At 40.2% G+C, this 15,387-nt stretch overlaps 1 protein-coding gene across 1 annotated transcript in view; it reads left to right on the top strand.

Annotated features, from left to right (window-relative positions):
- Positions 1–15,387, top strand: part of AACS (acetoacetyl-CoA synthetase) — a 39,039-nt gene that overhangs the window by 3,812 nt on the left and 19,840 nt on the right. Inside the window, exons 3-5 of the mRNA XM_050318221.1 lie at positions 3,053–3,173; positions 6,095–6,208; positions 12,302–12,399. Of these exons, the coding sequence (XP_050174178.1) occupies positions 3,053–3,173; positions 6,095–6,208; positions 12,302–12,399 (333 nt within the window). The remainder of the gene's footprint in view (positions 1–3,052; positions 3,174–6,094; positions 6,209–12,301; positions 12,400–15,387) is intronic.

Raw genomic sequence — 15,387 nt, forward strand, 5'->3', positions numbered from 1 at the left:
GTTCATGTTTAACTTCCCTGAGTCAGCTTACCAGATAAGCACACCTGTTACTCCCTGGCTTTGTAGAACTGGTTTTGGAAGCTCTGCAATCGGGCTTGAAATATGTCTGAGGGAATGGTAGTGGTTGAACATGATCACAGGTGCAATACTACAGTGTGCCACGGAGTTGCTGTGGAATAAAAAGTGACTCTGAAGCTCTTGCAAATGGAGGGCAAAGCTGGAGCCCTTTTTCAGTCCTAATGTAGGATATCATCATCACTCTGTAGCTTTCCATCTGAGGAAGATGATGGATTGATTACTTCAAAAGATTGATGCAGTGGAACCTTCTTGGAACTTAGTGGGGAGGACTGGACTTGTTTCTTAATCCCTGGAGGCCATCTGTTCCAAGAACCCTCAGAGTACTGGCAGTCCTGCAGAGGGAACTGTTAAGTTCCTTTTGGATTCTCCTTCTGTTTTATGAATTTCTGTACTGATATGGTAGATCAAGTGGTTCTTCCTGCCATGAAACTGCTTTTTCAGGTGTCTTAATGTGACTCACACTATAGAAGAGTGAATTCATCAAGAATGTAAGATCTAACCTGCTTTGAAGTTTGTAGTCTGAAGATTGTAAACACCTAATCTTTACATTTTCTATAGCTGGTAACTCAAAATCTTACCAGGTTGGATTTGGGTACTATCTATTTTCTCTACGTATTCTGTGCTGCTAGCAAGTCTATTCTAAATTTCCACATGAATTCAAATTGTCTTGAGCAAGCTGGACAGTAACACTTGTTCTCTTGCCTTAGAGGACTGATACTCCTGGAGGTCAGTCCCTCCAGATGGCAACAATGGCTGAAGAACTGGAGGGAACCTGGAGCAGGAGAGGGTGCCCTAAAGACGGATGTTTCCTGGGGATGAGTAGCAAGAAGATAGGGGTGTCTAGAAAGGCTTTAATTAGATTTCTTGTGAGCTGCAGGCTGTGTGTTGTAGTGGTCTTGCTGTGATGTCAGATCTTGAGGCAGGAGGGGGATGTCAGCTGATAGACAAGGAGTGCAGAACATACTGAGTCACTTGGTAGGGATGCTGCTGTTTGACTTTCCCTCAGTGTCGGCTTCAAGGCTTAACTCCAGCTTTGCTGACTTGCTGTTAGTCCTTGCCATTGGTCCACTTCTGCTGTGTGTCAGGAGGCAAGGCAGGTCACAGTAACTGAGCTGGTCTGTGGGAGCTAAAGAGCTGAGAAGCTTGGTTTGAGGTACCTTACAGCTTGATCCTGGCTGTCTATTGGAAGTAAGCATTATCCTTTGAGGTAAATAGGGTTTTTCACGAACCGGATTTAACTCCTTTACTCCCAGCCAGTGGAACAGTTTATACTTTCACAGGTAATTCAAAGGAAAAAAACAACTGGTTTACATTTTACATTGTGTACATATAATATAAGCAGCCTGTGTTTTACTTAAGACCTTTACTGAGTTTAAATATTAGATGTAGACATGCTGATGTCACTCTGTAGCAGTTGATATCCGTGTCACTTGTGAAAAGAACATGGCAACTGGCAGTGTGCAAAGTCATAGGTGTTACATGGGGAGAAAATACTGGAGCATCAAGAATTATGTGCTTTCAGAACCTTGTGCTAGTGGACCTCGTTGAAGGATTTTTTTTTTTCCACTTCAGGAAAAAATAGTTATGTTGGATCTTGTCCTGGAAAATGTTGAATATGTTCTGCTCCCTTTTCTTGAAGCTAAGGAAGTCATAAATGAGTCAGATCTAAGAGCAGCTTCTAATTGCTGCAGTAATATATGTTGGTATGTAAAAAATATTTCTGCAGCCTGAGTTGTTAAGGTGTAAATGTTATAACTCAATTCTTATTTGTTAGGAGCAAAGAAATCTATGTGAGTTCTCATTTTTAGAAAATACATTTGAAATAAAGTAATGCAGTAGAGCACTTCCACATGAACTTTACCTTGGCTTATAAATTCATTTTAGGATTGCCTCCAGCAATACATATGCTGCCCATCTAAAAGCACAGAACCATTAGGTTTTCTGGAGTGGGAGGTATTTTGAGCTCTGCCTGGCTTTCAGAAGAGTCTTTCACTTGGTTTGAAGGAATGCTGTTTTTATAATGCATGTGCAGTCTGTGAGAGAACCTGAGGGTATAAACTGAAGCTTTCAAAAACACAGCTATAAAATAAAGTTTCTATTTAAAGATTTCAAAATATATGTGCTGCTGAGCAGTTGAATTGCTGAGCAGTGGTGCATTTTGGAAGGAGTTTAGACCTTTGGGGCTAATGCTTAGGGGCTCTTTACCTATCACTGTTTTTAAGGGTATAGTCTTAACTGTGACTGATCAAGGGCTAAATTAATACTTTGAGGCCTAATTAGTTCAAGATGAGGAAGTTATTTCAGCTGAATGTATTTTTGATGGCTTTTCATTGCATTTGCATGTCCTAGTCCTACAATGGGGAGTTACTTAATATGGATTTATGATGTTGTTGGACCCTCTTAATTCTAAAGCCTGGATAATTGGAATAAAAAGCTGGAACTGTTTGGGTACATTTGACTATACAGTTCATTATTTTGAATTACCATTGTCTGAGTTCCTGATGTTGATCTCTCTACCGTGTGACTCATGCTGGGGAAGAGTGGGTGCTCACACCTTCTTAAGAGGGAGGCTGTGAAAGTTTCCATATACTGCAGCTCAGCCCCTGCTCGGGGTGTTCCCAGAGGCTAAACCTCAGTGGTCACTGCGGTTTGCCTGTGCCTTGTGATCTGGATGTTGTCACAGTGGTTTGTTTTGCTTGTGTATTAAAGGCTGGTCCAAAGGTAGAACTGTCAGCAAGGAACTTCTTCAAGTTTTGTTGTAATGACGTATTTGCTTGTGACAGTTGACAAATAATTAATCTTTCCAGGCCAGTAATTACAGGATTCAGCGTCTGTCTGCCATCTGTAAGCTGGGAGAAATGCTTCTTGCCTAATACAGTCTAAAAAGATCTTGGAATTAATTAGCCGATTTCTCTGAAAAAGAAATTTATATATTACAGTTTTCCAGGAATGTATTATGTATTTTTTTTTCCAGGTGGTTGATACATCCAAAAGTATTGCAGATGTCCCGGAATGGTTTAAGGGCAGCCGTCTGAACTATGCAGAGAATCTCCTGAAGCACAAGGACAATGACAAGATTGCACTGTATGCAGCAAGTAAGAAAAAATTAATGGCTTATATTTATTTACAATTCACAGGACTAGGCCTTGTGAAACAGCTCTGATGAAAGCTTGAAATAAACTGGTTTGGGTGAGGAGAAAAGAGGGTAGGAAAGTCAGTAACTCTGCACAATCTGTGACACAGCTCTGCAAAAAAAAACCCCAGCAGAACATGCTTTTAACACCTACACAGTAGTTGTGCATGGTGTCCTCTGCTAAAGCTACAAGACTCCATTGTTCATTGTTAAGCTACTAAGAAGCATCACTGCTTGGTCAGTCTCATGATAAGGATTAGGTTCAGCAAAGGGGAAGCTCAGAATACAGCTCCCCAAGGAAGCACTCACACACCTGCACAGGACATAATCCCATCTAACAGATTAGAATTGGTTTTTAAAGTTAGCAGACAAAAGAAGTCCCTTCTCTGTATCTCAGCATTGCCATCCTCATGGCTATACATGCATTTTACTACAATTAAATCTTCAGCGTAACCAAAAAATTAGGACTGAGCTTTAGTTTTCCAGACAAGTGAAATTGCAAGTCCCCCTTGCACATAACTGTCCTTTCTGTATTGTCAAAAGCAGAGTTAATTCATACCTGCACCCCATGTAGTCCTTTGTATTCCTAAAATAAAAAGCACAGGAAGAGGGTGGGAGGGACAATATCAAGCAACAGTGCCAAAATACTTCCTGAAGGCAAGTGTTTGACAAATGTGAAATAATACCTCAAATACTGAGTGCTGCTAAACACAGCAGGACCTCGACTACCTTAATGGAGTTGAACACATTCTAAGGAAACTTTGTTTCATCTGCCAAGGACTTCCTTTAACTATCTGTATTCCCAGAGCATGTTTGATTGTGTAGGTGTTAAAAGTCTAAGTTTATGACTTCAGATACACAGGACTCAGTTTTACACACATGTTACTCTTCTGATAGCTGTTTAAAAACATTGCATCACATAAGAATTTAAGTAGGTTTACTGCTGAAGAAATACTTATCAGTTGCATTTTACTGCTTAGAGGTATTGAAAGAAACCTTTCTGGTCATATATGTATACATATCAGTTACCAGTTCAGAGGGAATGGCGAAGTCTGTGACCCAGTTTTGGTGTAATAAGAATTGATTTGGTGAAGTCTGATAGAAATGAGGCTTGTAACTGGAAGGTGGCTTCAAAGTGATGGACTTACTGCTTTCAGAGTTTGAGATCATTATAAAAGCTTCTTATGTATTTAATGGAGAAAAAAATCGATGTAGTTAAGTACATCTTATGGAGCACCTGAAAGCCAAACATTGATTAGTAAACTGACTCTAAATTGATGTAGAATTGATGTGATTGATTTGTTAATGTTAAAAGCTAAATGTTCAACTTGAGAAAAAGAGGAGTTGAATACTGTCACTTCAAATTATTGAAGGAATTATTATCAATTTAGTGAATTACTGCATTTGACATTTGGTTACATTGTCCATGTAGAACTTGCTTCTTGTCAGGAAGTCATAAGTTATACTGGAGACTCTGCTTTCTGTCACATCATCACAGGTGATAAAACCAAAAAGAGCAAAACTATTTTCTAATTGATTATTGAATCAGTTCTGGAGTGAACACACCAGCTCATCTGTGGTGAGCAGACTTGCACCTTTCTTTTGTGACCTTCTGCTTTGTTTAATCTTCTTAAGACCTCTTAAGTCAGAGTATTTTTTGTTATCCTCACACTGCTAGGTCAGAGTGGTGGTTTGGGAACCTGGTTTGTGTTCACTAGGGATGAGTCTGTGGGAGCAGTGTGGATATTCTAGAGCACAGGAATGCAACTGTATCTTTCCTAAATAATTTCACTTGTCACTGGCTCCCACAGTGAGTCCTTTTTGTGATTTTTCTTCTCCTGGGTCTTTAATCATGAAGCAAGATCAGAGTTCCATTTCCTGTTGTTCTGTGGGAACACAGGTTCTGTTGGCAGTCCCTGCTCAGTTTATGAACTACATGTTGTGTGGACTTCTGTTGTTTTGCATCATGACCTGCTCCCTTGCTCTGCAAGTCCAAATTTATTGGTATGAAATTCTAAGAAGGCAAAAGATGAAAAAAATGCTGTTCCCTGCTTAAGGCAGCTGTTCTGCAAGCACCAAGTAGCAGGGTATGCAGCTCACCTTTCTTGTGACATCCTTGGCATATGTGTTTCCATAAGAGGTCCTGAGTACTGGAAACAGGACAGGCCAAGTGGTTTGCAGGAGTCACATGGAGGAAGTACAGGAAGGGACCTTTAAGATGACAGATTTTCCCTTTCATAACATTTAGATTTGTTCATTTTGTTTCACGAGTGATTTATTAGCAGCTTATGTAACATCTGACATTCAGTACAACATTGAAAACACCCTGCAGATCCTTTCAGAGATGGGTAGAGTCCAGGTTAGTTTGTTTGCTCTTTGCTGTGTTGGCCAAGGCAGGTGTTTAAAAAGCATATTGAAAGTCAGGACTGCGTGTGCATGAGTTTCTAGTGACTTGCTGTAATATAACCTGAACTTGGCAGCTGGGTTCTGCTTCCTAGAGCTAATGACAGAACTGAGCAAGAAGGGAAAAATGATGTTATTTCTGTGTTAGAAATTAGCCTTGGTGAGTGCAATCTATTTAGCATGAATGCCCTTTGAGAACACACCTTTCTCCAGTGAATATTTTGTTTTTCACAGATGTATCTCTTTTTAGAAATGTCCTTGTGCCTTTTGAATGAATACCACTGATTAATACTTGATTCCCATTAAAAAGAAAAGGTTGGTTCAGCACAAGGAACTTAACAAGCAAAAAGCAGAAATATTAGTGGAAACTCTTATCTTAAAATTGCTTTGTTTTCTTCCAGAACTGGCTGTTTGCACTAGACTCTACTTACGTTGCAATGCCTAATTTCTGACTGGTTGTTTTTAATTTTCTTTCCTCAGGGGAAGGCAAAGAAGAAGTCTTGAAAGTTACTTTTGAAGAACTGAGACAAGCTGTAGCTTTGTATGCTGCAGCCATGAGGAAGATGGGAATAAAAGTAGGAGACAGAGTTGTTGGTGAGTAGTTTTTTGTTTGAGTGTGAAGATCAGTGGTTAGAACCTTGTGACTCTTTCAGTATCCCACCAGATACTCTGCAGTCATAAGACTGTGATGTAGATTTTTCTATATAAACAGTTTTTTGTCTTGTGAATGGCTTGTACAGTCCAGGCATAGAAAGGAGTTACTCAAGCTGGTCTCGGTTCATTTATTTCCAAGCTGCTGGTTTTGATCTTCCAGCTGAGCTGCTTCATCTCTGCTTCGTGTGCTCTGGAACTGTTTAGTTTTCTCAGCATAGTGCAAGTCAGAACTGCAATATCCTTGAGGCTCCTTGACTCCTACCTGGAAGTTCTGGTGTGCATATCCATTGTACTACTGGAATCACATGTTTTTGAGCAATACTTGGCCATTATCCTAAGTTTGTGTAAATTCTTATGTGATGCAAATCCCAAGTGATGAAACAGCTTGTTTTCTGCGTGTTACAAACTTGAACCCGTGTCTTGAAAACCAGAAGGGTGTGTTTTTAAAGCCACAAAGATGACCTGAAAATGTAAAGTAAACTCAGTAGAGCTCATTTCACGCATATGGCATAAGTCTTCTCTGGAACTGGTAACTGAACACTTGATTATCACAGCTAGTGACTTGGTTTTTAACACAGAATTAAAGCCAAATCCTTAATTGGGTATGAACCACCCAGTGAAGTTGAGAAGGCTTGTCTGGGTGAAAACTAAGTTAAGATGCACTAATTTTGTCTCCATTTTCAATCTCGACACTGTCATGTTCTTATCTGACCACTTGCTGAGAAGCAACAGAGAATGTACTCTGTAGCTGGAGAAAACATGCTCTTGGAAATGTAGCTGTAGTCTGTGCTGCTAATAATGCTATTATTATGACTTTAGTAACAGTTTGTTTCAGTTAATGACTGTCTTGTTTAGTACCACTGCCTGGCTGCTGCAGGGACCAGGGACATGTGTGGTGTGGGGCCCCTTGATCATTTCAACAGCTTAAGCACATCTTTATGAACAGCTGCACCTGGTTTGTGGAAGAAGTCTGGCATTGTACACTTGGAGTCCTTAACAAAGCCCTGTCCTTCTGATATCAAAAGGGATTAATGAATCTGGGCTGCCTCCTTGCCTTAAAATCACAGTGTGCTTTTGGGCTCAGGTAGAGCTTTTTACATTTGGAGTCTTCATGTGTGTGTTTTCTTCTGGGCAATTTTTTGCATTCAGCATTTTTCCACTCTGCCCTCTTACCCTGGCTGGGGAGACTCTTTTTCCTTCAGTCAGGGGAATCTGTATCAGTTGAGCTGTTGCGCAGTTCCTGTTCCTTCCCTTCCCCTGGTGCCCCTAGTCCCGTGCTCCTGACTGACAGATTGCTTTGCCTTGGGCAGGAGCCCACATCTAGGGAGGGCTTCCCTGGGAAAGAAATCCAATGGGATTTTTGACATATGTATTTCTTTATGTTGGGCCTCAACTTCTTTCCCATGTTTCTCTCCCATGCCAGAGGATACTGGCAATCCTGGGAAGAGCTCAACTGTAGCACTGCAGTGAGAGGCTGAGGCTTCCCAAAATGAGTTGGAGAAGACACGTGAAGTATTGAGTGGGAAAGTTTGAGTCCTATGCCCAGTTATGATATCAAAGGTCAGGCTCTCTGAAGCTTGCCAAAATCCACCAGGACTTAATTTGTTCCAAAATTTATAGCAGATGGCAGAGGGAAGGGTGATTCTTCATGTGGCTTGTAGGAGTAACACAGGGCATGCCTCTATTGCTTCTGAAAAATCAGCTTTTGAATAGAAGGGAGATGTTCTGTTAATTTTATTCCAGCTGCCTAACACCTAGCAAGCCTGTCAGGTTCTGATGCCTGTTTTTGACACTTTCTCTTAACATCTTGAGCTGTTAGAATCACACATGAGGCTTTTTTAATGTTGTTTTCCTGTGGACTTGATCCCCATGCTGTACTGCCTCTAAGACAAGACTACTTTAACTTTTCATTGCACTTAACATATCCCCTAGTTTGTTCAATACAGTTTGTGGTTGCATCATGACAGTAATAGTATGTTAAAGTTGGAGGTGGGTGAATGTGGGTGGACAGGCAGTGGTGTCAGCACTTTTTCAGCTTGATTTCATCCTAGTCTTCCCTTTCCATCACTAAGGAGATAGCACTTAATAGTAAACATAATTGAAGCAGGTGTGTGGTGAAACACTTCTTCCTCTGAAGATGTCTTGCAGTACTGTCAGTGATGCTTGAACAGCTGGAAGAGACATAAATGCAAGCTGCACAGATCCACATGTGAGGTACTCCTGGTCTCCCCCTGGCCATCTGTTTGGCGAGTAACAATGACTGAAATGGGAATAAAATAAAACTGGGAGTATGTTTCTCACCTCTGGATATGTTGCTTCTTTTATATCGCTGTAGCCAGCTTTGCTCTGTTACAGCTCAGCAGTTAAAAGCAATCTAATCTTCCCCATGTGTTCACACAAAAATATCCTCAACAAAATATGAACGAATTATATTGTTTAAAGCTGGTATTTTATCTATAGTAACTGTATTAGCCCTAGTTGCTTACGTGGGTTTTAAAGCTAGCTCTGTAAGGAGATTAGCATGTTACTAATAGTCTCAGGCCACAGTAATGTTAGGTAGGATGTCCAGCTTTAAAGTCCTAGAGGAGTATGAAATGCTGTGTTAACATTGAAAAGGGAAACTGGAAGTCTGGTCTTGGAATTCTCTTCTCTTTGAGAGCTGGTGTAGTTCAATAGTATAAGCCACTGAGATGTTCTAGCTGCAGCTCTGTTTCCTTCCTCCTGATGCATTATTTCAATGCTCAATCAAAGTCTCAGCAGGGTCTCAGTTCAATTGTTTTTGTTTGGTTTTTTTTTTTTGTGCAGGTGACTGCAAATGTGTAAGCAGAAGTATCCAAATATTTATTCTAAATTATAAAGGCATTAAATACTTGCACAGAATGTGTTCTCAGCACTCTGAGAAATAAGAAGACTTGTGACATAGTTTTCAGCATGATTATATAAAATTCTAAACTTCAGTTTCTACCTGTTCTGTTGGTGAAGTACTGCAGTGTAAGTGAACACATGTAAGTGTAATCTCAGTGTGTGCTAGATTAAGCAAATAGCAACTGACAGAAAATGCTGTCTTGAGCAGATCAGGCTGTAAGTGCCTCTTAACAAAAAAAATCCAGACAGTGTTTTTAAGTTACCACTTGTCCTGCCTAAAGGTTTTATGTCAAGTAAAGCTTTCATTTCTTTGTCCTTATGGAGATTGTATACATCCTTATAAGCCAGGAGGAGTGCTGCTAGGGCCCTTGGTATGTCATACTCTGATGTTCCCAGCTCCTGTGTTTTGAGACTTCTATTCAGTTGCTTTCTAGTTCACCCAAAGTATGAAGATCCTTCTCTTTCTAGTAACAGAAAGTAACTTCTACCTTCTGTGAGGGGTAATTTAAGCTACAGAGATAAATACCTTCTGCAGCCTTTAACTGTGTTTATAATTTCTAATTTTCTCAGCTGAAATATTGTATCAAGGAACATGGAGCCTCTAGTTAAATATATGAACAAACATATGATGAACATCTAAACTAGCAGTACCATTATTCTTCTGTAGTAGAGATCCTCTATACATAGGTCACTGCTCTGTGACTCCTGCCTGATGTTAATCCAGCTAAAGAAGTTGCCTTTTTCATCCTCTTTGTCAGCAACATTCCTGTTTCTCCCATTTTAGACACTTGGGACCTGTCAGCCCACTGAGTGCTCTGAGGAGCAAGTTGGTATCTCAAGAGGTGCAGTCAAATGCAGGGAGCTTTACACGTGGCAGTTACTGTGATTTGTTTGCAGAATCTCAGATGTGAGAGAGAGAAATAAATTTTTGTAATAACTTTCCTTATTTCTCAGAATCCTGTTTTAATCTGAAAGACTGGCAGGAGAAGTAGTTTGTGTCATTGAGGGTTGGGAGCTGCTGAGAGAAAAGTAATAGGAGCTCTTACATTGCTGTTTTTGGAGGATCTCTAGCCAGAATAGAAACATCTTTGTCCATAATACCTGGTGTTGGGACAGATGTGAAGTCTCAGTGATCAGGCAGGCTGGCTGCCTGCAGAAATTGGGTAAAGATACAGAAATGCAGAGTAAGTTGCTGTGCATGTTCTGTACCTTCGGGCAGTTTTGGCTGATATCCTCCAAAACTCAACCACCACCTCAAAGCCAACTGACAAATGAAAGTAATGATTTAATTGTCTGGCTCACTGTAATCAGCAGAGACTTGTGTTCTTGCCTTGAGGGCTTTTGTGTGGGAGTGGTGAAAAGGAGGATTGCTTAGTATAGAACTGAAGCTTGTAAGCTATGGTAAGGTATCAACTGCTCCAAAGCGTGGAGAGAGATCTTTCAGTTTTCATTGCACTCTGGCCCCCTGGTCATCCCATCCAAGAAATGCTCAGTGGAAACATTTGGCATCAATTAAAGAACTGCTTTTGTCACACAGAAAGGCACTTTAATCTGTTTGGGTTCATGTATTTCAAATTGTCACTTAGGGAGGAGGATTTGTCTTAAAAGAAAAATCACTAAGGTTTTGGGATGCTGTACCCTGTTCATAAACCATGACCCCAAGGGAAAAATAACATAAATAATGCCTTTATGGGAGTGAGGTTTTGCTGCACTTCATGTGCTTAAGAGCTTCACTGAACAAAACACCTCAAGCTACAGGCAATTCTAGGGAGTAATTTATATCTTAACATGGTAGGAGGTTTTTATTCACAGTTCTGTGTTTTCCAGAAGTTGTTGGGCATAAGTCATAATGCTGTTTTCAAAGTTCCTACCTCCAAAAGCAAAGCTGCTTACAGTAACTGAAATGGCCATGCTGTTTTAAGAAAGTGATTTCACTGATTTTTGACTTGAAGTTTACTTTTTACAAAGTTGGAAGAGGATGGATTTTTTTTCAACTCTTGTGGACAAACTGGGAAAAATCAAGCTCAGCATCCTCCTACTTCATAAAGTTAATGTAACAGAAATTTCTGTTCAGATCTTGATCATAGTTTCTGTCCTGAAAAGTACATCCATATGTTTCTTTGAGAGGTGCCTTGCACTAGTAAATGTTTGCTGTCTGATAGTATTTGTGGTGCACCTGCAGTCCAAGATCTGTCAGTGTTCACCACTGATGTTAAGCAGGTGGAAAGCATTTTTATTGCCACTTATTTAAGCTTGCTTTCAAATGCTGAATTCTAGTTAGTTGTTGGAGTACTGCATTCAGGCCCATTTTGTGCCTTTTTTTGTTTGCTTAAGAAGGATGATCTGAAACTACAGATCTTTGATCTACCTCTGTAGTTTGTGAATTGCAGTTGCATGTTTTCCTTTGGGTTGGATTCTGATCAGTGCAGAGTCAGTCTCAGCCACCCAGCACCTTCTGGAGCGTTGTTCAAGTTGAGCTTACCGAAAATTTAACTCTTTTGACATTAATTTATTCTGTATGTCTTAATAAATTGAATTTAAAACTTGAAGTCTTGCTGCAAGCTAATGAGATAAACCTGAAGAACCACATTTATGTGGGAACGTTCCAGGGCTTGTCCCACTGTATTATTCCCTTATCAGCTGAGACACTGGTTTTGCTTGTTTTGTGTTTAAGATTCTGGCAGTGTCTTCCAAACAACATTTAGCTTTGTAAAGCTGAATCTGCTTTTGAACTACTTATAACCTTTCCTTCCAGATACTCATTTCTTCTCTAATGGCTCTTCCTGCAGACCTGTTCTATTCCTTTGCTGTATTCTTAGACTCTATATACCCTAATCAATCCACAAACTTTCTCTCCCAGTTATTTTCAGTGTGCTGCCCTGTTATCCTGAAAGCCTCATTAATTAAGCAGAAACACTTGCAAATTGGGGGGCAACTTTGTAGATAAAAAACCTGATACAAATATTTTTATGAACAGGTTTATTTCCAGTGCCGTGTGTAACTGATCTGACTTCAAAGTAGGACATTATGGTTGTGTGGGGAACTTTAAATGATGATTCACTCTAGGATTTTGAATTTTTAATATCTGTCTACTGTATATTTTGTATTTACTGTAAGATTTGATGTTTTTGTGTTCCTCCATCTCTAACCATCCCATCTCTGCCCTAGGTTACTTACCAAACAGCATCCATGCTGTGGAAGCAATGCTGGCTGCTGCGAGCATCGGTGCAATCTGGAGCTCCACATCACCAGACTTTGGCATTAACGTGAGTGGCCTCAATGCACGTGCAGAAAAACTCTCACTGTGTTTCAGACAAATGTGAGGGTGATAAACATAAGTGGCAGATCGATTCTGTTTGCTTTAGTCTTGCTGCCACCTTCTGGCACAGCCAAGTACTCTGGATTTTTTTTTTCTAGCTACCACAAACTCAAACAAGTCCTTTCAGTTGTCAGTAATGATTTTCAGCTTAGTGATTCGAGTAACTTTATCTACTCACCGTTGGGATATTTTTCAGGTGGACTCCATAGTCTTGGTGAGTTTTTATGATATTAAATATGCAAATAAGCAGCAGTTCAACTGAGTTGTCTGAAGCTTGGTCCTTCATCCCAGGCTGCTTAGCCACATTCCAGGTTCTTTGCCTAAGCAGTCCCATCCTTTGCTTCTTGTGTGGGTAAACTCAGCAGCACCCCAGTTGGTCTTTTCCAGAAGGCTTTGTTTGCCAACAAGGTGGGGAATTTCAGGCTAATATCACTAACCTTATTTAATTCAGTGTAGAAATAAATGCTGTGTGTGAAATACAGTAAAAATTATCATGACATCCAAACAGATGTGCCCTGGAAGCTTTGGGAATATATTCTGCTTGCTTTGGGAAATTTTTACCATACATCAACAGATACAAATTACTTCTATAGTAGAGTGTTGAACCTTTCTTCTATCTAGAAGTTGGCACTATTTGGAGAATGGGCTGTTTGTGCTTTGCAGAGCACAGAACACCAAAGCTTTTAGGTAGTACCCTCAATTTCAGTGTTTACCCCACTGTCTGGTTAAATGTATGGAATGTGCTCCCTGGATTAGCACTAGAGGGCGGCAGCATTCCATGTTTTGGAAAAAAACACTATTAAAAAATCATTACAGCACGTAGCGATCAATCTGCTCTACAAATATTTTCTGCTTGCTCAGAAAATGACAATATGGAGTATCTTCTTTGCAATGTGATTTGATCTCTCATCTGGGGGAAGACTGTTCATTTTGCTTGCATTACAGAGGGCTGGTATGTTTTCTGTCTGTGTTGATGTGCTGTTATTTTCAGTGCCCAGCTTTAAGTTTTTGTGATAGTTTTTTTAATGAAATTTAGCCTTGGAGCAGCAGTGCCATCAGTATCATTTATTCTCCTTTGGCAGCATGTGTTGGCATGAATTCAAACCCTAAAATCTTGAGGGAGATCAGCAGAGATCCTCAGACATCAGCTTCCACCCTAAGGAAAACCTATTTCTCTTTCTGTGCAGTTGCATTAGGCTTGTTAATGTAAATGAAGATTTTTTTTTTTTGGTTGTGTTTAGGAAAATAGTGTAGCATTTTTAACATTTCAACTCCAATTGTGTATATATGTTTGAAGCTTAAAAATGTCACTTTTCAGAGCTGCCTACACACTGCAGTCTCCGAATGCCATACATCCAAAGGTTTCAAGCATTCAGGAAGTCTGCTGTCAGAGTACCAGTGAGCTCCCACCCACGCAGAATGCCACTCTTGGCAGCTTTTGCTTCATTTCTCTAGTCCCTGTTAATCCATTTCCATATATTAATAGGAAAGTGGCACTCTGCAGCCTATGCATGAGAAATTTTTGGATATATAAGTTTATAAAGGAGCTCTGCTCTTAGAACTAGGTGAGAAACCTTTGGTGAGCCCTGGCACAGCCAGTGCAGCTCCATTCCTGGGATCCTGCACAATTTTTAGTACTGGATTTGAGGCTCATAGGAGTTGAATGAGCCATATCTGCTGTACCTGAGCTTTTTGTGAAAGTGATTCCTTGCTGAGCCATCTGGTTGGATTAAAGTTCCAGTGTAGCAATTACACATTCCATCTGTTTGTGTTGCCTTTGTATCACGCCAGGCTGCCCTGTGGGATTTGATCCTGCCAGTGCTAATGAATCCAACGGGGTGTGTTAGCAGACTTGGTAGGACCCTGAGTACTGGAGTCATCTCTGTTTCTGATTCACTCCTCTTCAGATTTGATTCTTCTGTTCGAGTACCCTTAGTTCTTACTGGTCTTCACTTTTAAGCACCAGGCAGTGTGGAAATGGGGTATGTGGGCTCTGTGCTCAGCATGAGTACACACAGATATATAAATACAGCCAGCACATGTGTGTGGCTGCTTGGCCTGTTCTTGGGAAAAGGTACAAAGCAGGAGGCATGATAATATACCTAAGAAAGCAGGAAAGTGGCTGTAATGCATTAATTAAATCTGCATTTCTGAGTTTGTTAGCTAACACGTTAGGGGCCTCTTGAAAACCGCTTCTGTCACTGAAACAGATTCTGGTGAGTTTTATTTTAAACTAATTGATCTGAGTGTTGGTGCATTGTCACTGTATTTTTTTTTTTAATGATGCATCTTTGATATGAGAGAAAGCTGTTAAGTGACATACTCAGCAGGAACAGTTGAATATTTATATTTAGTTATAACCCTCTACCTTACCTGTGGTGTTCAGTGAGCTTTCCTGAAGAGAAAGAAAGTCCATGGGGAAGTTGTTAGGACAGGACTGCTGTGCTTTTGCAGGAGGCTTTCTTGCAACCCTGAGGAGCCCAGCTTGAAAAGAAGTTTACAGAGATTATTTGATTGTGATGTTTTTGCATTCATCTTCTAGTTTGGTAATTTGTTTCTCATTTTGGCTGTGAAGTAGAGAACAAAATAGAAAACAGAAGAATAAAGAATGCTGGGAGGAATAAGCTCATGACTCAAGTCTGACTTTTGCAGCATGATTTTGGAGATTGTTCTTGAACAGTTAGCTGACAATTTTACAATATTGAGTAATCTTGTAGTTCTTAATGCTTCAAGTAACGTAGCTAGAGAGGTTTGAACATCACTGTGTGCTGAGTGCTTTTAATAAAAGGATTTGCTTCTTGCTGTTGAATACAAAAAGATCTATTTCTGGCAGGCTGTGTACATGCAGTGTACATGGAAAAAGTGCCAGAAAGGTTTTAATCTCAAATAGGATGATAGCTGTGATAAATCCTGAAAACAGTGTAAGCTGGAGGAG

This window comes from Myiozetetes cayanensis, unplaced genomic scaffold (genome assembly GCF_022539395.1).
Source record: "Myiozetetes cayanensis isolate MyiCay16 unplaced genomic scaffold, myiCay2020 scf21, whole genome shotgun sequence".
Taxonomy (NCBI): domain Eukaryota; kingdom Metazoa; phylum Chordata; class Aves; order Passeriformes; family Tyrannidae; genus Myiozetetes; species Myiozetetes cayanensis.